This window comes from Labeo rohita, chromosome 7 (assembly GCF_022985175.1).
Source record: "Labeo rohita strain BAU-BD-2019 chromosome 7, IGBB_LRoh.1.0, whole genome shotgun sequence".
NCBI classification, from domain to species: Eukaryota; Metazoa; Chordata; class Actinopteri; order Cypriniformes; family Cyprinidae; genus Labeo; species Labeo rohita.
Genome location: NC_066875.1, coordinates 3,147,109 through 3,173,289, shown reverse-complemented (window position 1 = coordinate 3,173,289; position 26,181 = coordinate 3,147,109). Strand labels below are relative to the sequence as shown.

At 34.5% G+C, this 26,181-nt stretch overlaps 2 protein-coding genes across 2 annotated transcripts; one reads left to right on the top strand and one right to left on the bottom strand.

Annotated features, from left to right (window-relative positions):
- Window positions 1-1,906: 1,906 nt before the first annotated feature.
- Window positions 1,907-18,129, bottom strand: LOC127168407 (mucin-5AC-like). Its single transcript, XM_051115257.1, has 27 exons — window positions 18,099-18,129; window positions 14,844-15,096; window positions 14,642-14,756; window positions 14,475-14,565; window positions 14,142-14,245; window positions 13,102-13,318; window positions 12,885-13,013; window positions 12,667-12,784; window positions 12,350-12,488; window positions 11,550-11,660; window positions 11,331-11,400; window positions 11,078-11,215; window positions 9,705-9,869; window positions 9,513-9,607; window positions 9,309-9,435; window positions 8,934-9,189; window positions 7,844-7,896; window positions 7,333-7,433; window positions 7,090-7,241; window positions 6,581-6,719; window positions 4,838-4,948; window positions 4,521-4,700; window positions 4,151-4,390; window positions 3,911-4,067; window positions 3,687-3,815; window positions 3,388-3,538; window positions 1,907-2,024 (listed from the first exon to the last, which is right to left on the bottom strand). Exons 1-27 carry the CDS (start codon window positions 18,127-18,129, stop codon window positions 1,907-1,909), a joined length of 3,690 nt encoding a protein of 1,229 aa, XP_050971214.1.
- LOC127168406 (PITH domain-containing protein 1) lies at window positions 18,128-18,526 on the top strand. The gene has a single exon (XM_051115256.1). The coding sequence runs from the start codon at window positions 18,128-18,130 to the stop codon at window positions 18,524-18,526; it is 399 nt and encodes a 132-aa protein (XP_050971213.1).
- Window positions 18,527-26,181: the final 7,655 nt, after the last annotated feature.

Below are 26,181 nucleotides of genomic sequence, written 5' to 3'. Positions count from 1 at the left end.
ATGTACTGTTGAAGTTGTAGTTAGTGGTATATGCACGCTTGTTGATGACATCCTTGTAGCTGATGTGGCTAAAGAATGCATTGTCATGCTTGTAGTATTGGAGGAATTCTGGACTGTAGTTGTTTTTGTCTGTGGTGTAGTCATGCCAGGTGAAAATGATGGTGAAGATGTACCAGTAGAAATTGTTGTTGATGTACCTGTAGGTATGCTTGTAACAGTGGAGGAACTATGTACTCTTGTCACTGAAGTAGTGGTATATGTCATGTTGGTTGATAACATCCTTGTAGCTATTGTCTTTAAAGATTGTGTTGTCATGCTTGTAATATTGGAGGAATTCTGGACTGTTGGTGTTTTAGTCGATAGTGTATTCATGCCAGTTGAAAATAATGGTGACCGTGTACTAGTAGAGATTGTTGTTGGAGTTGTGGATAAGCTTTTACCAGTGGGGGAATTCTGGACTGTTGATGTTGAAATCTGTGTGAACCTGCTGGTTGAGGAAACTGAAGATGCACCAGAAAACATTGTTGAAGGTGTTGCTGTAGTTCTCAATATGCTTGAGGAGGAAATAAGGCTTGTTGATGCCATAGTTGATGCTGTAGTCATGGTGGTTGAAAAAATGGTGAAGGTGTAGCAGTAGAAATTGTTGATAGATCTGTGAATATGCTTGTAACACTGGAAACTGTGGACCGTTGATGTTGTATTTTCTGGCAAAGGCACATTTGTGATGACATTGTTGTAGAAGCTGTAGTTGAAGACTGTGTTGTGATGTTGCCACAGTTTTCATCACAACAGAATATTCTAATTTCATAATCATAGCATTGCTGTGCAAGGCCTTGGTGTTTATTTAAGCAAACTAGTCCATCTTTCATATTACATTTCACAACCTGGCCCAGCTGTGAAAGAGGGACTCCAGGATAATGTTTTGCACGACATGCTACTTCCTTTGGCACTGAGCAAATGGTGTGATAGGTGTCAGTTATTCTTTCAATAGGTACTATTTCACCACCATCAGGACCTGTTGTTGGGCTCCCAAAGTCGTTCCAATCTGACCAATAACAATTACATCCAGGGGTAGGAGTAAGGGTGCTTGTTTTCAGTGTTGTGGATGTTGGAGACATTGTTGATGGAGCTGTAGATGTTTTTGTTGTTAGCGTTGTAGATACGCTTGTCATACTGGAGGAATTCTGAGCTGAAGTTGTTTTAGTCAGTGGTGTAGTGATGCCAGTTGAAAACACTGGTGAAGGTGTTGTCATTGTTGATGGAGTTGTGGGTATGCTTTTACCAGTGGGGGAACTCTGGACTGTTGGTGTGGTAACTTCTTGTGTAAATCTGCTTGTTGAAGAAACTGAAGGTGTGGCAGAAAACATTGTGGAAGTTGTTGCTGTATCCTTGTACTTGTGGAGGAAGTAAGGCTTGTTGATGTCTTAATTGCTGTTGTGGGCATGCTGGTTGAAAAAGTTGGTGAATATGTACCAGTAGAAATTGTTGTTGATGATCTGTGGATATGCTTGTAACAGTGGAGGAACTTTGGACCATTGATGTTGTACTTAGTGGTATGCGCATGCTTGTTGATGACACTGTTGTAGTAGCTGTACTTGATGACGGTGTTGTGATGTTGCTACAGTTTTCATCACAACAGAATGTTCTAATCTCATAGTCATAGCATTGCTGTGCAAGGCCTTGGTGTTTGTTCAAGCAAATTAGACCATCTTTCGTATTGCATTTCACAATCTGTCCAAGTTGTGAAAGAGGAACTCCAGGATAACGTTTTGCACGACACTGTATTTCCTTTAGTGCTGAGCATAAGGTTGGGTAGGTGTCAGTTATTCTTTTAATAGGTACTATTTCACCACCATCAGGACCTGTTGTTGGGCTCCCAAAGTCGTTCCAATCTGACCAATAACAATTACATCCAGGGGTAGGAGTAAGGGTGCTTGTTTTCAGTGTTGTGGATGTTGGAGATGTTGTTGATGGAGCTGTAGATGTTTTTGTTGTTGTAGGTAGTTGTCAGGAGAAATTCTGAACTGCTTGTCATAAAACACTGGTGAGGAATTCTTTTACTCGAACTGAAGTTGTTTTAGTCAGTGTGTATTAAATGCTATTGACAGAGTTGTTGAGTTACTTTTAATAGTCGAGGAAGTTTGGACTGTTGGTGTTATTGTAGGTCGTAAAGGCATGCTAGATGACAAACTTGGAGAAGGAGTAGAAGTGGATGTTATAGTTGGTTTTGGAGTTGTGTTTATGCTTGTATTAGTGGTAGATGTAGTGAATGAAAATACTGTATTTGTTGGAAAAGTTTCTGTAGTGTACTTGGCTGTCATTCCTGACAAAGTTGTCTCTACAATAAAATAATAAACATGAAATTCCTTACTGTGAGAAGAACATTTGATTATGCAAAGATAATCAAGTAATTACACGTTATCATACTTTAACAATTATTAAGCAATTTAATAAGCAATTTAGTATGGGTGAAATGTCAACATTTACAAATAGAAAAAAGAAGATATTTTTTCAGTGTCGGAAATCAGTGATAACTAGTAATCACATGAGCATTCACCAACACAATTTTTTTTTTCAGAAACCTGGTTACTTAGAAACAGGTTACATACAATCCTAACACTCAGTGATAAAACATTTCTATAATTTGTATACCCTCTTTTAAATAACTTTTTAATGCCACATATGACCCTCTTTCAAACTTACCTGAAGGATCAGCACATTTAATTCAGACTCAGAAAGATCAACAAATGTAAGTACTTGTTTTATCTTGGAGAAAAAAAATTATATATATATATATATATATATATATATATACACACATATACATATACATATACATATAGATACATATATATATATATATATATATATGTGTGTGTGTGTGTGTGTGTGTGTGTAAAAAACTAAAAACTTGTACTTGAGAAGATGAAATAAAGTAGAAAAACTGTTACCTGGGGTTTTACTGGCAAAGTCAAATATAGTAGTAGAAGTATAGGTTGTTGTTGGATGTGATGTTTGACAAGTGTATGAAGTCTTTTGAATTATTCCATGTTCCCCACAGACAGCTGTCATGCAGGTGCCAAGCCCATCTGTAGTATTATATATTGTATCTCCATACATATATTTGTTCCCTTTGAATGTACAGGTGCAAGCTGCAAATTGAGGAATAAAGACATGTTATTAATTAAGTGCCAGTGAAGGAAGGATGAAGTGCTGATAAAGTATCGATGAAGGAATATGTAAACATTTTTCTTACCAGTTGCATTGTATTTGCATTTGACCTCCATCGAACTGCAATAGCTGTAAGAACAAACAGTTTAAAACTAAACTAAAACTATAGAGGATATCATAGCAGCCTGTATTTGTTTACATGAAATGATAGCATACCATATTTGACAGTTTTCTATTGAAGGAACTCTTTCCTGATCACCATGATATTTCCCCTCTTTATCATAGCAGCCACACTGCTCCCTTTTAACACATTTCATTGTATCCTCATCAAAGTAAGGATGTCCAGCGGGGCATTTGGGGTAACAACCTTATACAATGAAAATAAAATTAGTTATAGCACCATCTAGAAACATAATTTGATCAGATTTGGCATGGTTACTCAGAATGTTCTGTTGTTTATGTGAACCAAATTTTGTGAAGTTTGGACATTGCGCTCATGAGATAAACCTTTTTACCTTCAAGTGCTAGTATCTGACTTGAGCAATGCCCGGTTGGATTTCTGCAGGTCTGCAGACAAGGAGCTCCGCAAGGTTTGTACTGCCACTCACATTTCCCAGGAGCATTGTAATAATCACAGAACAACGCTATGAGAGAAAAAAAAAAAGGTTTCGTGATGTCTCTTTTTCTATGGTCGCTTTCAGTGATTCAAATTAAACTAAGAAAATTAGCGGTGACTCACGGCATATTTTAGGTGTTCTCCAGGCAACGCAGGCTCCAGCCTCATTACAGGCTTGTGCATAGGCTGCTATAGCAGCACACAAACAGTCATGATCCCCGCCACTATCACAAGCACAAGAGTCTCTCACACAAGCATCATAAAAATGATTGGGATCCACCTCAATAAGAAAAATGCAATTCGATTATCTATACAAGAACAACAGGGTATTATACAAGCTCACCATGCTGCACGTTTACTTACTTGTGAATGACATGTTGTAAAAACTCCACTCATAATGATACTACATTGTTTCTGAGCCCATGATTGCCTGTAAGGGTTATCTGAGCAGGGACTTCTAATTTCCATAGTAACAGGACAGCTAGAAGACTCTTTCCAATCGTTTCCAAAGTCCAAGGGTTTAATTACCACCTCCTGACTTCTCAGCATGAAGTCATTGTTAGCGTTCCCATCATAGTTCCCGCAAAGACCACAAACTGCACCCTGTGATAGAACAAGATGCATGTTAACTGCATGCATATTAAACAAAAAGAGCCTTTCAGTCTAAATGATATACTGTAGTTGTCTCTGAGGCAGTTATTCAGTGATAGATCGCTGTACATTTATTTCTCACCTTAAAGTTTGGACTGAGTTTGATGAACATATTTGCCCTCTGGTCCCACATCGCAATTAGTCCATTATTTGCCTCAATGACCATGTAAATTCCTCTTATCAAAATTTGGTAAGGAATGTCCACTCCCTCATCTCTGTGAAGAATCTGATAACCTCCGTCTGTCAATTTGAGCTCCTTGTTCTAAAAGAAGAAAATGCAAAAAATAAAATAAAAAATGTATTTATCAGGCACCTCCGATCTTTTAAATTCAAGGTTTATATACATACACACACATATATATATAAAAAAAAAAATACAGCTGAAACAAGCACTCTCACCCCAAGGAAGAGTCTGACAGCCTTAGAGCAAGTGGTGCCAGTAGATCCACATGGTATGTTTTCAGTGAGAACTCGAAAAGTAGCACTGGTATTGGCATGTCCGCAAAAATCCTGTATAAATCACACAAATTTGTCTCTAAATTTATATGAAAACTGATTATCTTTTGTCTTACTAATTCATTTAGTCATTCAGTCTCTACAGTGGCAACAACAACTCAGTTGCAACTTTTTTATTATCATTAGGGGTTCAAAAACCTATTGTAATTGTTAGAATGACCAAGGATCAGCAATCTCCATGTAAAATTGATTGTGCAAACCATGTCGTAGAGACTTAAAACTTGGAGGGATAGTAGTACTCACACCGCCTACAACGCACCAAGGCTCACTCCAATCTGCCTGACAGGTGTGCTACAGCAATCGAAAGTACTTCTAAACCGTTTGTCGCAGGCTCAGGTGTCATATGTTTTTTGAATCCTTGGCTCACGCTGGACAAAATGCATGTCGGATTAATCCATCACCCTGCAAAATTTTTGTGTATTTTGTTTTGAAAAACCTACTTTTGTGATCTAGTCCTAAGTTTTTCACCTGATTGGAACTAAACCAGTGCAGAAGGATTCTCTGGAGAGTGAATATAAATAATTATTGAAAAAAGTTTAACTTTCGACTCTCTGTCACAAAGGGATGCCAAAACGTTTGAAAGGGGTAGGGCCGCCTGTACTAAAATGGCTATAACTTTTGATTCAAATGAGATATCTTCACCAAACTCACAATGTGTATGTAAGAGCAGAATCTGAGGTCACATGAAAAAAGTTACAGAGCTTGGCCACTTGGTGGTGATATAAGAGGGTAAAAACATAAAAATGGCCATAACTACGCAACCGTTTGTCCTATCGGCGTGAAAATCAGTACGCAAGGTCTTGGTCCAAAGTGCCACAACCTATTAGACAAGGTTAATAGAGGCTGATTGGAACGAAACTTGGTGGGCCTGTTCGTCTCACGGCCCTAAAGATCTGTGAGAAATTTAAAAGAAATCAGCCACTTGGGGTGTTAACGATTGTATATTGCACGTTTTTTCACACAAACGCACAATATTCATATCATGTGATATACCTCCTCGTTCTGAACAACTTTGCCCTTAGAACCATTGCTGTCAATCAAACCATTAGTTAAATGATTGAGAAGATGTGAAAAACATTTGCAAACTAGTCTTAGGTTTTTCGCTCAATCTGGAAAAAAACACTGCAGTACAATTCTCTGGACTCTCTAAGTCAACAATTATCGAAAAAATTGTTGAAATTTACCCTTTGGGAAGCTATAACGTGGTCGTTTAGAAAAAGGGCCTGTCCAAATATGCCTAGAAGCCTGTGAAGCCTAAATAAAAATTCAAAACTTCACAAAACCCGGTGAGGACATGCAACAGGTGATTCTAAACAGGCATGCAAAGTTTTAGCAAAATCAGACCACACCTGGTGCTATAACAGTCATAAATGTTAAAAAAAACATATTTCTATGGCAAATTACCTGTATTTGGCAAAAATGCTTTTTAAAAATCATTTATTTAGGTGGTTACAGGCTTGCTAATATGTAATGTCTTTTTTATACATGCTTAAATGCCTTAAAGTGCTTGAACCCCAGTAATCACTGCTTGCAGCTATATTCTTAATATTGTCATTAATTGTTTAATATGGTTTTATGTAAACAAATGAAATCAATGTGTATTATATAGATTTATTGTATACTTACTGTGATTAACGTGTATTCACATTCTCCATCAAAAGTGTATCGCTTTCCATCAAATGTAATGTAATGGCCATCTCCATGAACTAAACAGGTTCCATGGCACGGGTCTGTGGTACATTCCCATTTCCTGTCCTTACAGGTACTGCATACACAGATGTAAGTGTACATGTAAGTATTCATACAGTAAGTATGATCATACAGTAAGTTGGTCATTGTGTAAGAATTTGTATGCTCCAATTTAGCATGTGATTTAAACTTATGATTTGAAAGTAAAACGTTCCCATGATGGATTTACATCTAAACTTAACCCTTAGGTGGGCATAAACAAATCATACAAATTGAAAATAGACATGCTAGAAAAAATAAACCTAACCTCTTAAGACAATAGCATTTAGAGAATATATTTTATATTTACAATGTGCTGCCGCAGGATGCTATCCAACACAGTATATAATAATGATGAGCAGATGTGTCAGTGCAAATAATGGTTCTGAAGAATAATGAGATTTTACCAGCTATTGCAGTCCACTTTGATTGTATCTCCAGGTTGGTGTACAATGCCATTGTGAATGCAAGGACAAAAATCTTCTTTAATGCAGCCACCCCTGCCATCTGATACCAGTCCAGATGGACACATACAGCCTGAGATGCATTCAGTGCTAATCTGTTTTGGAGAGTTGCATTATAAAATGATCTCATGCACTTTTTTCTTTTTGCCTTAGGATAGCATTTAGAGACCAATTTTACACACTCACACAAGCCATATCTAGAGTGTCGCAGATCTTTTGGCACTCTGATCCTGTAGATCCAGGAGCAGCACTAGTGCAGTCAAAGAACACCATAGGTTTGGGACAAGCTGATGACAGAGACGAGACGTTTATTAGCGATATCAGGAGAAACAAAGGAACTGATTTCACTGGATGCAAAATGATAGTAAATATTGACTTAATTATTTGAACAGTTCCTCACTTAAAGCCATCAAATGGCACATTAATAAATGTTTATTATCACCTTCCAATGTATGGAAAACAGCAGACTGGCCATTTTATGTAACTCCATTTATGTTTCATGAGAAAATACAGATATGAACAAAATGAGGGTGACCAGATGATGACATAAATGTCATATTTTGGGTTTTACTAAAAACTCAGAATCATTTAGTTTTGTCCATCTCCAGTCATTGTTTATGTACAATTAGCTTCATGCATGCAATTAAATAGACAGCAACAGTGTTTAGTAAGTACAATAATTTGTGGGAGTACTCACATTGTTGACTAATTCTCTCTCCAATGCAGCTGAGTTTCCCGTCTTTGCAAGTGCTGAAACAGAAATCATTAAAATAAAAGTCAAACAAATCTGCAGGCTTTATAATGTAAGACATTTAAAGATCATGTAAAGGAATAAATTGAATGAAGTAAAAATACATCAGTATGGTCTCTAAATGTAAATGTATTTGCAACACTTTAAAATTTAAAAATACAACTTCCAAACCATTTTTCTCTTCTGTTCTCACTTCCTATCTTGTTTTCCAGTGCAAATGTATAAATCTTCTTAAATCAAAATACATTTACTTTGCAAAAGGCAAAATGACATCAGATAAGAAGTCTTGTTTTGTGAGAAACTAATAAAAATGAGTTTTTTCTTAACACAAGAACAAATATCTGCCAATGAATTCAGAAAAATCAACTTAATTTAAAAGGGAACACAAGATTTCACAAGATTTTTTGTAGTGCATGCAACATTAAATGCCATGACTTTATGAATTTAAGATTTCCTGCTCCAAATTAAGGTCTTGTTAAAGGAGAAGTTCACATCCAGGACAAAAATTTACAATTTACTCACCCCCATGTCATCCAAGATGTCCATGTCTTGCTCTCTTCAGTCATAAAGAAATTATTTCATAAATATTTCAGCATTTCTCTCCATATAGTGGAACTCTATGGTACCCCTGAGTTATTAAGACAATCGGTTAATTTAAAAAAAAAATTAAAAGTTATATACTTTTTACCCAGAGCTAGACAAGATGAGCATTTGAGCTTAAAATTATATAAATTGGGAATTGGGAATTGCATTTAAAATTCATTTTGGAAGCTCAAACTCAGGGGCACCATAAAAGTCCACTATATGGAGAGAAATCCTGAAATGTTTTCCTCAAAAAACATAATTTCTTTACGACTGAAGAGAGCAAGACATGAACATCTTGGATGACAAGGGTCAAATTATCTGTAAATTTTTGTTCTGGAAGCAAAAAAAAAATAAAAATGTACTCATGCAAAATGTGACCTTAATCATTTTAGATTCATTTTTTTAAAGTTATAAACGTCAGAGCTCTACTAACAGAGATTGGGACACATACCACATGGTGCCATCCCTGTTGATAACTTCTCCTGGTGGAATCACTGTGCCTTTGACGTAGCAAGAACAACTAGATAAGGGGACGCATTTTGCTTCTTCATCAAAGAACATTTCCTCAGCACAGATACAGCCATCTACAGGCTCAAATGTGACACCACAAGTGAAGTCTGGATCACTGTTGCAACGACAGGAACGGCTGTTGTTTTGAACTGTGTAAGAATAAACCATGTTGCCCGGACAGCTGGCTGAAAATTTACCTGTGAACAACAAAGCATTGATTTAATTATTTTAACAAGCACCAAAGCATGTGATATCTACATGTCTAGTACAGTTAATGTACTTGAATGCTTTTTAAAGGCATGAATTAATTACTTACCACATGCAGTGTTTCTCCAGTGAGGAAGATGAATCCCTTTTGCAGCACAGTTGTGTACATATGAAGACAAGGCGGCACACATGCAGTCCTCACTGTTCTCACAATTACAGGCATCATACATGCAGATCTGTTGGGATACAAAATGTTGGACCAATCTCAAAAGAAATGTATCCTTAAATTTGTCAGCAGAACTCTTAAACCTACCATTTGATAGAGATCAGGGCTGATCTCTTTGTGGCACGGAGCAAACACCCCATTAGGGTCTGACAGCAGAGAGCACCATTTCTTAGCATATCTCTCTGCAATAAAGAAGAACAATGAGGTATTACGTGACAGCACAGGAGCCATTATCCCATTACCATCTTCCACCAGTGCAAATAGTGAATCAAGACATACCATCATCTAAGCTGAGACTGCAGGGATCTTCAATGCTATTTTTAACATCAGGGCAGTTGGCTTGTGCTTTCCAGTCATTGGCAAAGTCTACTGCTGTAGCTTCAGGAGATCCACTAACAGTTATGAAGTCATCTGCTTGAATACTGTTGAAGTTCCCACACAAACCTAGCAAAAAAATGGACATAATTTTGGCTGTGCAAAAAGTAAAAAAAAAAAAAAAACTAGAATCTTCTTCTAATTTTTGAATGCACAAAGTCAGTGGAAAATGTACTGGCTATATATGGCATGTATATGCAAGTAGTGTTTGCCATTATTCGTTTATTAATGAAATACACAACTTTGATAGAAACATAGCTGTTAAAGGAGAAGTCCACTTCCAAAACAAAGATTCACAGATAATGTACTCACCCCCTTGTGATGTTCATGACTTTCTTTCTCCGGTCGTAAAGAAATTATGTTTTTTGAGGAAAATATTTCAGCATATTTCTCCCAAATTTCTCTAAAATTTCCAAAATGCAGTTTCAATGCATCTTCAAATGATCCCAAATGCTGTTGTAAACCGTCCCAGTCGAGAAAGAAGCGTCTTATCTAGCGTAGGTTATTTTAATAAAAATTAAAATAATACAATTACATATAAGAGATTTACAATTTATATACTTTTTAATGGCAAACACTCGTCTTGTCTCACTCTGCCTGGACTGTTGTTGTTCCGGTTCATGACAGTTAGGATACGTCGAAAAACTCCCATCTCATGTTCTCCCTCAACTTCAAAATTGTCTTATATCGCTGTTTTACCTTTTTTGTTAAGGGTGTTGGATCTTCCTTGCATTTTCACTTTGCAAAGCCTGGGTCAGTACTTCTGCAGCGATGTAGGATGTCGTTTTTCGACATACCCTAACTGTCTTGAGTCAGAATACACAGAGTTCAGGGAGAGCAAGACAAGACGAGTGTTTGAGATTAAAAAGTATTTAAATTGCATTTTTTAATGAAAATAACCAATCGTTTTGCTAGATAAGACCCTTCTTCCTCGGCTGGGATCATTTACAACCACATTTGGTATCTTTTGAAGCCACATTTAAACTGCATTTTGGAAGTTCAAAATCGGGGCACCATATCAGTCCATTATATGGGGAAAAATGCAGAAGTTTTTCCTCAAAAAACATAATTTCTTTACGAATGAAGAAAGAAAGATATGAACATCTTGGATGACAAGGGGGTGAGTACATTATATGTGAATCTTTGTTTTGCAAGTGGTCTTCTCCTTTAAATGAGCAATTAACTTATTCCATTGTAATTCAAATGAAGGAGCAATGCTGGTAATGTTGTAGTTTTATAATTGTAAAACTAAATGTGTAATATGCAAATTTTCTTACCAGTTGTTTTCTGCTTGTAAGTCGCATCAACTTTTATGTAAACCTGCATTATTGGTATAAGTTGGATCTCCAGCTCAAGCCCAAATGACGTCTGGACGATGATGAAAAATGTGGTGGGTCTGAACACCATTACATCAGCTACAGAAAAACAGTTCATTTTAGTCTGTTTGGTTATTTCATAATATTTCTATTAAGAACAAGGGGTGTTGTAAAATTATATATGCAAGAAAGTTAAACTTAATTGATAACCTACCTATGGAAAGAGGGAGCTGTGAATGCATTTTATTAACAAACACTTCTCCATCAGACTGGATGCTGAACACCTAAGATTCACAACACTCATTTAGAAGGAAAGATTAAAATGCAAAGAGAGTCTCTGAGACTGATAAAAAACATACTCTGAAAATAAATGAATTGTAATGATATCAATTAAAGTAAAAAGTTCAGTGTATTTGAACTTGCAATAACTTACTGTATTCCTCTTTGAGAGAAAAAGAGTTACTGCCTTAAGACATGCATCAGTGTCAGCAAAACCGCATTTCATCAGATCCCCCAAAACTGTAAACTCATTGTCGCTGGTCTGCTGAAATACAGATGTGACACCAGCACATGATGATGTGACATTTTGCCAGAAATGTTAATGCGTGCAAACATGGTTCAGGTCAATTTCTAAGGTCGACTTATTAATAATAACAAAATACTTTACAATGCCGCATTTTAAGCATCACAAGCTTTGCAGCAATAAAACGCTGTGTCAATTTAAAGTGCATAAAATAAATGCATACATTTTAGTGTACTTTGAAACTAGAGTTTGCTAATTTATATTTATCTGATGCAAACATTGATTATCAAAATTAATAGGTTAACATCAACACCTATTTGAATCTACGGAGGACAACTCTTTATAGGCCCCCAAAAATGAAAATTCATCATCCTCATAATTATATTTACTGTGCAAACCTGTTGTTTTTTCAGCAGAACACAAAATAGATATTTTTAAACAGCTGTTACACAGCTCTTGCCATACAGCCAGTGGCTTTCAGAGTCAAACGTGACTTTTTTTTTTGTTTTCACAAACCAAATTTTTACGTTCTGGATGGGTACACAGACGCTTGGTGGAGGGCAAGATTATTAGTAAGCCATGACAACAAACTGTGAAGTAAAGTACTTCATTGCATTGCATCTTTAGTATGCTTTGGTAAGTTTGGTAATGCAAACCAATTTACAAATTAATCTTAATAGGTACATGTTATACTGTCAGAAAAGACTGACCTTAGAAAGAATGTAAGTACAGTCTCCATGAAAACTGTATGTCCTCCCATCGTAAGTGGTAATGTGAGAACCACCTTCTACAGAGCAAGTCCCTGGGCAATCTCTGTCTTTGCAGCTCCATAGATTATCGACACAAGTGCTTCACGGTGAATAAAGTTTAAATAAAGTGTTACGTTTCTTTGTCCAGTACCAAAAAAAAAAAAAAGAAATACTTTTTCCACTATTACAGAAAGCAGTATATTTTCAGAGAAAAACAACCTGAAGGTAGTTAGGAGGTACAAATTACCAAAGTACAAAAATGTTTATTTTATACTCACCATTCTTTACAGTTACTTCTGTAAATTTCTCCAGGTTCATATATTTTTCCATTGTTGATGCAGGGACACTGATTCTTCGCAATACAACCTCTATCAGTGAGGTCATCAAACAGATATCCTATAACGCAGTATATCATGGCCATTTGAGTAATACCATTTGCATGAAAAAAAAAATGAAAGCAAGCTTTAAAATCTGAAAAATTTAAATCTGATTATACCTTCAGGACAAAAACAGCCATCTATGCAGTGGTCCTCACAAATATGACTTCTGTCAGGGTTTGAACAAGTGTTCATACAAGGGTTTCCACATTCTTGATGCACCATATTATGGTAAGGACACGATTTATCTAAAAATAGATAAATAATGTTAAAGCTATTGATATTTAAACTTATTTAAACAGATTAGGAACAGGTTGCTGAAAAGTTTTAACTTACCACAGAACTGCTCAGTCCTCCACGGATCAGGCTTTCCACCCGCCTGAATACACTGGCGAAAGTATTCTGAGATGGTTCTGCAAATACAAAAGGATCCGGTCCTGTTGGTGCAGTAGCACATATCCAATTCACAGGTTTTGATGAAGGACTCAAGAGGTACAAGGTCCTTACAACTGCTGAAAGACAGGCCTGAAAGCAGCTGCTCACATACTGATGTCTAGAAAAAGCATGAAGCAAGAAAACATGATGGAAGTACATAATGAACATAATGGGCTATAGTAAATACAGGGTATCAGAAATAGTGGTGCTCAACTTGAAGGTGGTGAAAAATAAGGTAATGTGCATTTACAGCACCAGTTCATGCTTTCATTTGCTGTGCTCATTCTATGCAAAACTCTTTTGCTGGTTTAAGCTGGTCCTTTGCTGGTTTATGCTGGTCTTAGCTGGTCATGTTGCTGGTCAAGGACCAGCATAAACCAGCAAAGGACCAGCTTAAACCAGTATACCTAACCAGCATCCCAGCATCAAAACATACCTACCAGCATATGCTGGTTTTTTCACCAGGGGTATCAGTCTTTCCTGAAATGTGAGATACTTTTGTAGTGATACTCTTTTTTTTTTTTTTTTTTTTTTTTTTTTTTTTTTTGTATTATTTTTGTTATTTTTGTTTGCAATCCTAAAGCAAGGCAAAAATCTAAATTTTGTTAAGTGTTTTCTGTGTGGATTGGTCTGGATATCATTTGAGTCGCTATAGACAAGATTAGTAGGAGGCAAAACATCAATGTCACATGGCCAGAGTTTGAATAAAATGGAATAAATTTAAATTTAACTTCTGGGTGACATTAATAAAATTATGATCTGAATAAAAGTGCTTTTTTTAGCCAGCGGTGATGGTGCACGGTCGTGGAATAATTGTGACGAATTTCATTACTTTCAAAAGTTAATGGTTAATACGGCTGCAAAGTCAAGACAATAATAAAACAAAAATAAAAGAAATATAGCATAGGATATCAAATAGTGAAGATACATTAGGAACTTACCATTTTTTTGCACGGCTTTGTTGAACTTATCTGTTCCATACAACTCTCTGTTGAACTCTCAGATTTGGCAAAGTACCCGTAGTCATATGGAGATCTGATCTGATCTTAATTAAAGATGAGTTTTATATAGTTATGCATATAAAACATGTTTTAGGATTGTTGTTTTATAAAATTCATATCGGCCACTGAGGTATCAGCAGCTCATTTTCACTAATTTTCTGCAGTTATTTAAATAGCTTTTTTTATGTGAAAATTAGTATCTATGGATATAACTCAGACATAATATATATAAGTATAAAAAAGAAGTATGTATTTATTTCATGTGTTATTTACCATCTGTGATGAACTCATTGTGTAACTGGGTGCCGTTGAAGTCTCCACACAGTCCGCAGGTCTTATTTTGGTACATCATGTCCAATTCAACCTAAAAAGACCAATTACAGCCTCTTACAGTTTCTTGCAAAAACATAAGGTATTTTGCATATTGATGACATACTCACTGTGAAAGCGTCATCCTCATTCCACATGGCCACCAGTCCGTGTTTAGCAGTGATTTTGACATAGGAGGAACTCTTATAGATAAGAATACCTGATTGGCTAAACGGCAGATTCATCCTAACAGGAAAAATATACATTGAATCACAGTATTTCAATTTAAAAAAGTTGCTATAACTCTGACCACCATAAATAACTTTCGCTTACTCTCTTCCGTCTACCCTGACAGAATTTTTGGTGAGCTCCACTACGGTGCTGTCCAACTTCACTGTGATGTTAGTGATGGTCGGTTGCTCATTTACTACTTGGCGTCTCATCTGAATGTTGAAGTCCTCGTAGCTGCTTCCACACATTGCGCACATGATATAATTGCAAGTGGATGGTAGATGGAAAATGTCTCCATCAAATTTCTTGAAGTGGTAGTTACCCCATGTGCTACAGACTTGTTTGTTATAGGCACCTATAGGTGGGTCAACAGTATTTGATATAAAATTATAAACAAATGGCTAGCTGAAAATAAATGCTTTGCAAAGTTTCATTGGCTAAACACCTTTCCTGAACTGTAAAATGAATAAATACAGAAAAAAAAAGCCAGTTGTGGCTGCCAGAATTTACCGTAAAGGATATGGCAGCAGCATTCTACTTATTAACAGACAACTGAAATTTACAGTTAAAAACCATTTAATATTTATTAATATTTAATATTAATCCATTTAATATTTAACACCTATTAATATCCCAAAATGCTAAAATTATTATTTTCATTATTTGCATTATAACATACTGACAACCATTATAAAATGGTGTTAAAACATTGTAAAAGGGTGTTAAAAAGACAGCTTTTCACAAGCTGTCATACACAAAAAAATAATACATTCGTGATAACATACATCGCACTACAATAGCACAATGCACATTAATCTGATAACATAAGATGTAATACAAATCTCTAAAACTAGGAAGAAGCAACAATTATTGGAATGGAAAAAGCATCAAATGTGTCATGTTCTGGAAATTTTTGCCTTTTTACTATAATTTATAAGACTTTTTTCTTCACAATTCCAAAAACTGTACATTTAACAATATTTTACTAAAAAATTACATGAAATGTCCCATAAGATCTATTACAGTTTTCACATAGAAAAGGAACTTGCCAGGTTTTTACTGTATATTTTTGTAGTCTTTTACTGTCATTTTAAACTTTTTTTTTACAGTACAAAAATATTTAAAGTTGTAAAAAACAAAAAGATTATTGGAGTATTATTACAAAAAATACTATTCTATTAAGTTTTCTGCTTGAAAAATTTCATATTCAATATAAATTCTTTGTTATTATTTGCAAAATTTCTTAGCAGTTTCTGACTGAAAAGTATATATATTAGAAATTTCTTCTAGTGACATATGCATTTTCTTTATTTTGTTAAACACTGGATAAATGATTAATTAAAAAATACAAAATGTATGTGTATTTAAATAATGAATAATATAATGAATAATCTTGAGACCATACTTATTGTGGTCGGTTAATGAATAATCACTGATCAATGTCAAACTGAGATTATCTAACACAATACCTTCTTACAATTTCATGTAAATACTACTGCCTTTCTCAAGGATTGCTTAACTATGAATTGTATTTCTGGCTTATGGTCACAATAGAAGGCGTGAAACTGTAAAAAGCAGGATCAAACAATCATGTTCACGTAACAGAATCTGCATTTTTTGATTTACTTCACTTAATATATAATATTCATTAAAGAAAATTAGTTTTTACCTGTCTGTGTAGCTCGTAATCCAAAGTATAGCACTATCCAGTCAAGCATCCATATGACTATTCTGTTGCGTCTCCCCATGCTTGCCCTGTGGATTTGTGAATCCTCCACAGGTGTTTGAGGATGGAAAGCGCTTATGTTTTCATTTTATACCACCCGCTTTTGTGTGAAGGCCTAGGTGGGGCTGAACGACGCTGTGCGTCAAAATGTCTGTAATCATCTGATCAAAGGAATGTATTATATTTGTAGTGAAATGACATTTTTAAGAAAACATTCCAAGTTTGCGTAAGTGCAGATTTTAATAATATGAAATTAAACATTTTCAAACACAGCTCATTTGTAATATCATAAAGTAATTACATTTATTATACTGTATTTATTTACTTTATTTATTATAATTTACTATATTTATACTTTAAAATGGCACATTTAACTGTTAAAGTATATCCCCTTTTTATTTGTCAAATTTACTAGCAATTTCTGAGTGATTTATTCACACTCATTTTGTTCCACATCTACATGTATGTGGCTTGCTTTCTTCTGCTGAACTCCAACAGACACAAAGTCAGTATGAAATTAATCCATGCAACTTGACTGACATATTTTTGAAGCAACAAAATCACTTTGTACTAAGAACAGATTAAATTAAATGCCACTGGTCAAACTAATCCTAGTTTGCTGTTCAGGGGTGCATTTCCCGTACAGCAACTTAACTTGCTGATTAAAGGAGAAGTCCACTTCCAAAACAAAGATTTACATATAATGTTTTCACCCCCTTGTCATCCAAGATGTCCATGTCTTTCTTTCTTCAGTCGTAAAGAAATTGTTTTTTGAGGAAAACATTTCAGCATTTTTCTCCATATAATGGACTGATATGGTGCCCTGAGTTTGAACTTCCAAAATGCAGTTTAAATGCGGCTTCAAACGATCTAAAATGTGGTTGTAAACGATCCCAGACGAGGAAAAAGGGTCTTATCTAGCAAAACTATTAGTTATTTTCATTAAAAAAAAAATACAATTCAAATACCTTTTAATCTCAAACGCTCGTCTTGTCTTGCACTCCTTGAACTCTGTGTATTCTGGCTCAAGACAGTTAGGGTATGTCGAAAAACTCCAATCGTATTTTCTCCCTCACCTTCAAAAATAATTTCAAAATCATCCTACATCGCTGCAGAAGTACCGACCCAGTCTTTGCAAAGTGAACATGCAAAGAAGATCAAACACCCTCAACAAAAAAGATAAAACGGTGATATAGGGTGATTTTGAAGTTGAGGGAGAACATGAGATGGGAGTCTTCGACATACCCTAACTGTCATGAACCGGAACAAAACAGTTCAGGCAGAATGAGACAAGACGAGTGTTTGACATTAAAAAGTATATAAATTGTATTATTTTTTGAAAATAACTGATCGTTTCGCTAGATAAGACCCTTCTTCCTCAGCTGGGATCGTTTACAACCGCATTTGGAATTGTTTGAAGCCGCATTTAAACTGCATTTTGGAAGTTCAAACTCGGGGCACCATATTAGTCCATTATATGGAGAAAAATGCTGAAATGTTTGTCTCAAAAAACATAATTTCTTTATGGCTGAAGAAAGAAAGACATGAACATTTTGGATGACAAGGGGGTGAATACATTATCTGTCAAGTTTTGATCTGGAAGCAGACTTCTCCTATAAGATTTTCAGCACTTTCAGTCTTGAACTGCAAGTTCCACGCCATGCCTGGACACGGTCATGGCCACGGCAATGGACACAGTCACGGTTGCTGTGAATGCAAACACGAGCCAGCAGAGCGAGGAGTGGAATATGAACTGTACAGACGCATTGATATCGAGAAGCTTCAGTGTTTGAACGAGAGCCGAGACGGAGACGGTAAACTGTTGTTTAAGCCTTGGGATCAATGCACTGACAGAGATAAGTTTGTTGAAAGCAATGCTGACGAAGAGCTTCTGTTCAACATACCGTTTACAGGTAGCGTGAAGCTGAAAGGAATCATTATTTCTGGAGAAGATGATGAGTCACACCCAGCTGAAATGAGATTGTACAAGAACATACCCCAAATGTCATTTGATGATACAAGCAGAGAGCCAGAGCAAGCATTTCTCAAGAAGTATTAAAGATATTGCAATATGATTTTAGATTCCCGTTGTTAATAAACTTTTCTTTTGAAATCTTCATTTCCAAGGTCCTACATCATTCAGTCCCTGAGATTTGGGGATCTTAGTTAGGCTCCATGTCCAGATTGCTTACTAATACACATTTTCACTGATCAAAAACCAAATGTTGGTCACTCTGTATACAACTGATACTTATTTTATTTAAAAAAACAATGTCTACAGAAGGAATAATGTTGAATTGAGAAATGTATTTTGTTGCTCTCTATCAAAACAACTGCATAGAACATAACTGTCTGAATGCTAAATTGCACTGTACTTGTCACACTGTAAAATCCTAATCCCTGGGTTACTGTTGTTTTTTGCGTATTTGCATTTGTAAACAGTAATGACTAGGTAAACACAAAACTACATTTGGTTTTGACACTGAAAATGGGTGAAAAATAAACTATACAGGGCCTTAAAAATGAAGATTCGAAAAGAAAAGTTTCCTAAGAACCATAAAATCGTATTAAAATAACTTGAATACTACTCAAGTTACAGGCACACAAATATTGGAAAAACAATATCTATGAGACTCAAACAGGTATGTTCTATGCAATTGTTTTGACAGAGGGAAACAAGATGCAATTATAATTTCAACATTATTTGTTCTTTGGACATTGTTCTTTAAATAAAATAAGAATCAGCTGTACACAAAGTGACCAGTATTTGGTTCTGAATGGGACTGAATGATATAGGGCCTTGAAAATTAAAATTCCGAAAGAAAAGTTAATGAAGAACTAGAATCTAAAATTATATTGTGATATCTTTAAAACTTGTTGAGTTATAGGCATGCAAACTTTGGAAAAAGAATATTTATGGCACTCAGACTGGTATGTTAAATGCAGTTGTCTTGACAAAAAAGAAAGAAGATTCATCTCTAGACATTACTCTTCAAATGAAAAGAAGTATCATATTTTTTCAAACTGACCAACATTTAGTTTTTGACCACTGAAAACGTGTACATTTTAATGATTACTCCTGAAGCTATATTGAAATTCCATTATCTCTGGAACGGAACCATACATGGCCTTAAAAATGAAGATACCAAAAGGAAAGTTTGTTAAGACCCAATATGTAAAAGGGCATTAAGTTACAGGCTAGTAAACTTTGGAGAAAACTTGAAAAGTGCTGTTTCCCCATTTTTGACGTACTGCAACAAAGATTGCTAAATTCAGCAGATTTTACCAATAGAACTAGCAATCTCTGTGTAAAAATAAGATAATGATGCTGCCATCTTTCTGAAGTCATTTTTACCTCCCTGTAACTTGACTCTGAATCTAAGGTGAAATTGCCATTTTGACCTCCTTCTACAAAACATTTAGGATTACTCAGTAAATATGTATCCATGACATTTAATATTTTGGCTTTCATCATTATACTATCTTTCTTTAGAAAAAATATTAGCAAAATCAAAAATTTGAGCCGGGGATGTTTCTGAAATTTTGTTGATTTGATACGGAATGACCCAACTATGAAGCAGCAGCCAACCCAGCAGATCACAAAGTGGAGACCATTACACCCCAGACACAGTTCATATCATGACAAATGGAGGAGAGGGAATCTCACGTGTGCTGTGTGAAACCATAAAAGTGTGCATGAGTTTTGATAAGGCTGAGATGATGAACTGAGAGAACCTGTGTGTTCCTTCATGTGTTCAACAGGGATTTCTTCACAAGGGTTTGTTTATCTACAATTCTCTGTCAAATGTGCCAATAAATCTTAGGCTGTGTAAGCATAAAAAATCAGCTATTTAACTGATTAGAGATCTCTAAAATGCAGCTATATTGAACATGGCACATGATGACTAATTTACAATTTTTGTTGTTCCCCAGTGCACCCCAGTATAGTTTCAGGGTAAAGTTTCTGCAGATCTTGAAATGTCTTTAATTCACCCTTCCATGAATTAAGGCAACATTATTTAACTACATTAGTTAACATGAACTAAGAATGAACAGCATTTATTAATCTTAGCATTTGCTAATCCATTAAAAAGTATTAGTTAACATTAGTTAATGCACTGTGAACGAACATAAAACAAACAATGAACGACTGTATTTTTATTTAACTAACATTAACATAGATTAATAAATACTGTAATAAATATATTGTTCATTGTTTGTTCATGTTAGTTAATAGATTAACTAATGTTAACAAATTACACTTCCTCAGTATTTTTGTCATGCTTTCCAATACAAATATCTGAACATACCTAAAAACATTTACTTGAGATGTAAAATAAAGATAGACATCTTGCTTTCTGATAAACTGAGCAAATATATGTCAATGGGGTTTTTAAACCCATTTGGTAGATATTTGTTATTTTTGATCATAAACTCACTAAATGTTGTTTCATTTCTCAGAAAACAAGGCTTCTCGTCTTAAGTCATTTTGCTTCACAATGTATCCTGATTTAAGAATCTTTAGATCTTTGCACTGCAAAAACCTTGAGAAAGAACAGCACTTTCTGCAGTCTGATAAAGTTATTTCCATATTCTAGTAATCTAGTTGTTTTGTTTTGTTTTGTTTTCTTTTTGAATTACAAGTAATGACATTCTGTTGGACGTTTTCAAACTTTGAAGTGTTGCTAATACAGTATGACTCATTTTGTGCTCTCTAGACATTTAATACCCTTCAATTTGGTTCTTAAATTTTCTTTAGCTGCTCTTAAAATCTTAAATTTACCTTCATAAAACCTGCAGAAAAATATTTTGCGGCTACACCTAAATGATGACCACTATGTTCATTATTACATCCAGCAACAGTGTTCGGAGACTCAGTCGGAGATATTCTTGTCTAACTTACATCCCTGCTCCGGCATCGAATCAATGGAGGTCAGATTGTTACAGCTGATTTAAGGCAGGTCTGAGGTAAGATGCTCTTGTCAATCAGCTATCGTGGGAGCGGCCTCTGTTGACGCGACTCTCTAGACATTTAGTACCCTTCAGTTTGGTTCTTAAATTTTCTTTGGCTCCTCTTAAAATCTTAAATTTACCTTTATAAAAGCTGCAGAAAAATATTTTGTGCCTATACCTTTAAAAATAAAGGTGCTTTACAATGCCATATAAGAACCTTTTTTGTCTCAAAATCTGAAGAACCTTTCTGTTTCACAAAAGGCAAAGGACGGTTCTTCAGATTATAAAAAGGTAAGAAAAAGATTGACTTTGACTGAATGGTTCGTTGCGGAACCAAAAATGGTTCTTTTATGGCATCGCTGTGAAGGACCTTTTAAGCACCTTTATTTTTAAGAGTGTATAAAGATGGATCTGCTGAGCTATACAAAGTTGTATTGTGTTAGTATTCGCTGTCTAACAGTAAAATGTCAACTGTCATCATAAAATACTGTGTTTAGAGGTTACAATTTAATCAAGAAGGCAGACAACATATTGCATCAGTGTGTGTGTATTTTACAAGTCAGGAAAACATTTATGTGGGAGCGTTTTTCAGTGGCAGGGTAGATATCCTTAGATATCCTTAATGAAAACCTGGCCCATTATTGTTCTGTTTTTTTTTTTTTTTTGTTTGTTTGTTTTTTTACAAAACAGTATTAAAGGCATCACATTTACAAACTTCAATTCACAGTTAATAAAGTGTAAATAATACTATAGTATTACTATCTTGTCAGTTTGTATAAGTCTCTATGGAAAACTACAAAAAATAAATAAATAAATAAAAGAATTGAAGAAAACTAAAACAATTCAGTCACTCAGAAAATACACTTGATATCACCTGTGTGCGATGATATTTTCCATAAAAGACAAATAAACTGGGTGTATGGATAATATACTTATGACATTCAGCGAATAATTAGAGATCTGCTTTTGAAATAAAATCAGTTGTCTTAGGCCACGGTTTGCTGAAGAAATATTGCATTTATTATTGAGAGAAACAATGTAATACCATATTCTAGAGATTGTTTAGTATTCTTATGACGTGGTAAATAAACCAAAAGGTGTAAATATAAAGATAAATGGATGAAAGAAAGATGAAGACAAAATGGTTCTATAAATAATAATGTCAACCATATGTTTTAATTAAATTATAAGGGTAATGAAAGAATTATTTTAATTATTCTGAAATTAGAAACAATTAAATATTTACAACATATTCTTACATTTATGGCATTTTCATATATAATGTTTAAAATAGTATTTAAATGTGATTGACAATGACATTTTGAACACAAAAGAGAACACTTTTATGAACAACGGGATTAAAAATGAATTTTATAAGGTTTTGTTGAAAATGTATCAGTTGAGGTCCGTTTCTATGTTCGTGTGCAGAGAATGGGTGGACTCTTGTCTATTATTGTATATCTGACAATTAATTGTCAAACATATGTGCCTTAAAATATTTGCCAACGTAATTAGACGTCAGTATGTCAATATTTATGCAGCCTTTTCTTTAGCAAATATTTGAAAACTCAACTAAATGAATTGCAAAAAAACAAAACAGAAGGTTCTGGTTTTCTCACACAATGTTTTCGTGAGTCCTTAAGCCAATTTAGATGTTGTGTCATAATCTAAAGAGGGCTTTGGTATCAAGGAATGGACTTTACTGCTGTTTAACAAAATACAGACTGTGCTGATGGAAAAAAAAAAAAAAAGTAGACAGTTTCATAAAACAGTTTTGAGAGTTGAGTTAATTCAACAAAATGAATTTAAGCCTGACTATCGTTTATACTGATAATCTAAAACAGGACTGTAGAAAATTATGGTCAGAAATTGGTCAGAAATCTAAAAGCAGCTACAGAAAATGTTTAGTAGACTTTTTTCCCTTTCAGTTAAGAAATGAATTGTGAAAAGTTACTGTTTTATGAATTAGTTTCATCAGACTGTCTATAATTGTCTAAAATCTATAATGAATTCAACTAAAATCATGGCAGAAACCACGTTTTCAAAGGGTTCACAAACTTATGCCACTCAAGATGGGACAAATAAAAAAATAACAAAAACAGTATATCAACATTTCATGATCAAAATAACAAGCTTAAAAAATAAATAATAAACTATTATAAAATGGAAGACTTCACAGAGCACATAAATGAAGTCAACAAATGCCTGCAGTTTATATCGACTTTTATTGGCCTCTGTGTTTTGAACTCCAAGTAAAATCTTTACATGCAAAGTTCAGACATACAGTAAACACTTCCCTGCTGTGCAAGTACATGCACTATATATATATACAATTGCATCATTAATGAAAGAAGAACAAATTTATACCCATAAACATTCACAAACTAAAATGGCAAATGTGGTGTTAAAGTTTCAGACTGGTGTGCTATATTTTGTTCATTTTTTGCCAGTGACACATATAGATAACTCTGTATGTGAATAATGTGTTGTGAAAAAATACAGCAAGATCACATTCATCATTTTAAAGACCTAAATGACTGATCTGGACTACAAAATATTATAGGGGTCGTGTCATGCATTTTTTAAAATTCTGATAGTCCTTAAGGTTCATTTATAATACTTGCAATGTTTTTTGTTCAATTAATATGTGAGCATTTTCCACCAGTCTTGACCAAATCGCTCCCTTTTGGGGATGCTTACCCTATGCTACTTCAATGCAAACCACTATAGCTGTCATTAAAAATAAATCATAATTTCAGGTTTTTCTTTTTTTTATAGTAGCAATAAATGCTCTTTTTGGAGGATATGTTTAATACAGTGATCTCTTATTTATGAAAATATGAAGGAAAATGTGATTCCTCTTGGCATGAAACCTTTAAAATTGTCTGTGATGTCAAACAACAGGCGACCACACTTCCGGGTTCTTCACATGAGCAGCTTTTAGTGACTGTAATGAGCTGTTTTAGCTTTTATTTAAATATATATTAATTGGAGACAGAAATGGTGCGAATAATATATAAACAACTGGCTATAGTCTGACTCTCACTTTTGGAAAAAACAAACCCCAGGTCCCTTTACCATATTCTTTATTCACAGATTTATAGATAGCTTTAGTCTTTTTTTTATATGTGCAAAACACATCCTCACACACTTCTAAAGCCTGAGAGATGACCTATGAAATTAAAAATGACGGTAAAAGCAGATAATCAGTGCATCTTTATTGCTTAAATACACATTTGAACACATATATTAATACTAATTATATAATAATACTAAATATATTAACATTAATTGCAATATTCAAAATACTTTTCCCCCCCAGCTTTACGTTTTCGTTCGAATATCCTTTCACAGTCAGTGATGGTAATTTGGTGTTATAGGAGCAAATATCATGCACAAATTGAAATATATTGTCACCACACTTATGGTTCAAAAGATATAGTTATTTGTAGCTTAAATATTTGCATGATGCCTTAGTAAAGCAAAAATCTACCAACAGCAGCTGTGGGTCAAATGGGTCCTATTACTTGTTTTATGAATTTAAATTTAAGACATTTTAAGACCAAGCAAAGACAATTATCTTGTAAGAAGAAGTCTTGTTTTCTGAGAAACTGATCAAAATGAAGTAAGCTTATGATTAAAACAAGACCAAATATCTTCCAACGGGCTCTTAATTCAGGTTATTTTTAGAAAAAACAAATTTTCATACCCCACTGACAGACATTTTTTTCTTGGTTTAAGCATAAACACTTCATTTGGTTAATTTTTTCAAAAAACAAGACTTAAAATGTTCAGTTTGAATCTCAGGTATTTATCCTGATTTAAGGATGTTTAGATATTTTAACTAAATAAATAAATAAATACTAAGTAAGATATAATTTTTCCCCCAATGCATGTAACATTTAATGCCATGACTTCATGAAATAAAGACTTTCTACTCTGAATTAAGGCCTTTTTAAGGCCTGTAGAAACCTTGTATTAGAGCAGATGGTTTTGCCCAGGATCAGTGAATTATCATAATTTGCACAACTAGATTTGCTAAATACTTCAAAGCTTTAAAAATCGATTGGAAATGTAGTGTAAAGTAATGTAAAGCAGCTCTGTTTTGGAGTTCCTGAAAGTGTCGCCGCCAAATGTTTGTTGGTAAACAGTAATTTCATCTACGGGGAGTAAATTATACAAAGCAAATGAATTGTATTCACTATGATCAAAGACACTCTCATGCATAAGAGCTGGTTATAATAACTGCAAAGAACAGAAATGTTGAGGTCATTCCATTGTAAATGTGCTTTCCTTTCAATGTTCACGTGATTGGACTGCAGTACTTTTACTTTTTACAGTAATCTTGGCTTGCGTCACAGCCACGATGCATTGGACTATTTTTAGTCTGTCCTATTTCATTTGTCTATGGATGTAGTTGTTAATGGTTGTCTTCACACAAGGCAATTGTATTTTCAGCATATTATAGACCATAAATAGGATGCATGTTTGAAGGGTTTAGTGGAATAGTGTGCTTACATATAGTAGTGTTGTTGTAAACCAGACGTACCAAGCAATGTGTTATAAAATCATATTCATTAGATTAGAAGACTATACCTAACCTAAGTCTAAATACATCTTTGCTGAACAAATAATGATTTAAAATGTTCTAGTTTGGACATTCTTTGGATTTAGTCTTATCTGTGCTGTGTAAACATCCCTACATGTTGCTTGCCTATTTGTTTGATATAACTACCCTTTTTTTTTCTTTTTTTTTTTTTG

Bases quoted from the DNA above. Each gene is read 5' to 3' on its own strand.
- LOC127168406 (XM_051115256.1), top strand. From the start codon at position 18,128: ATGCCTGGACACGGTCATGGCCACGGCAATGGACACAGTCACGGTTGC.
- LOC127168407 (XM_051115257.1), bottom strand. From the start codon at position 18,129: ATGGCGTGGAACTTGCAGTTCAAGACTGAAA. The intron at 9,436-9,512 runs GTAGGTTTAAGA...GTATCCCAACAG, and splicing joins GCCCTGATCTCTATCAAATG to ATCTGCATGTATGATGCCTG. The intron at 4,068-4,150 runs GTAAGTAAACGT...TTTCTTATTGAG, and splicing joins TTACAACATGTCATTCACAA to GTGGATCCCAATCATTTTTA.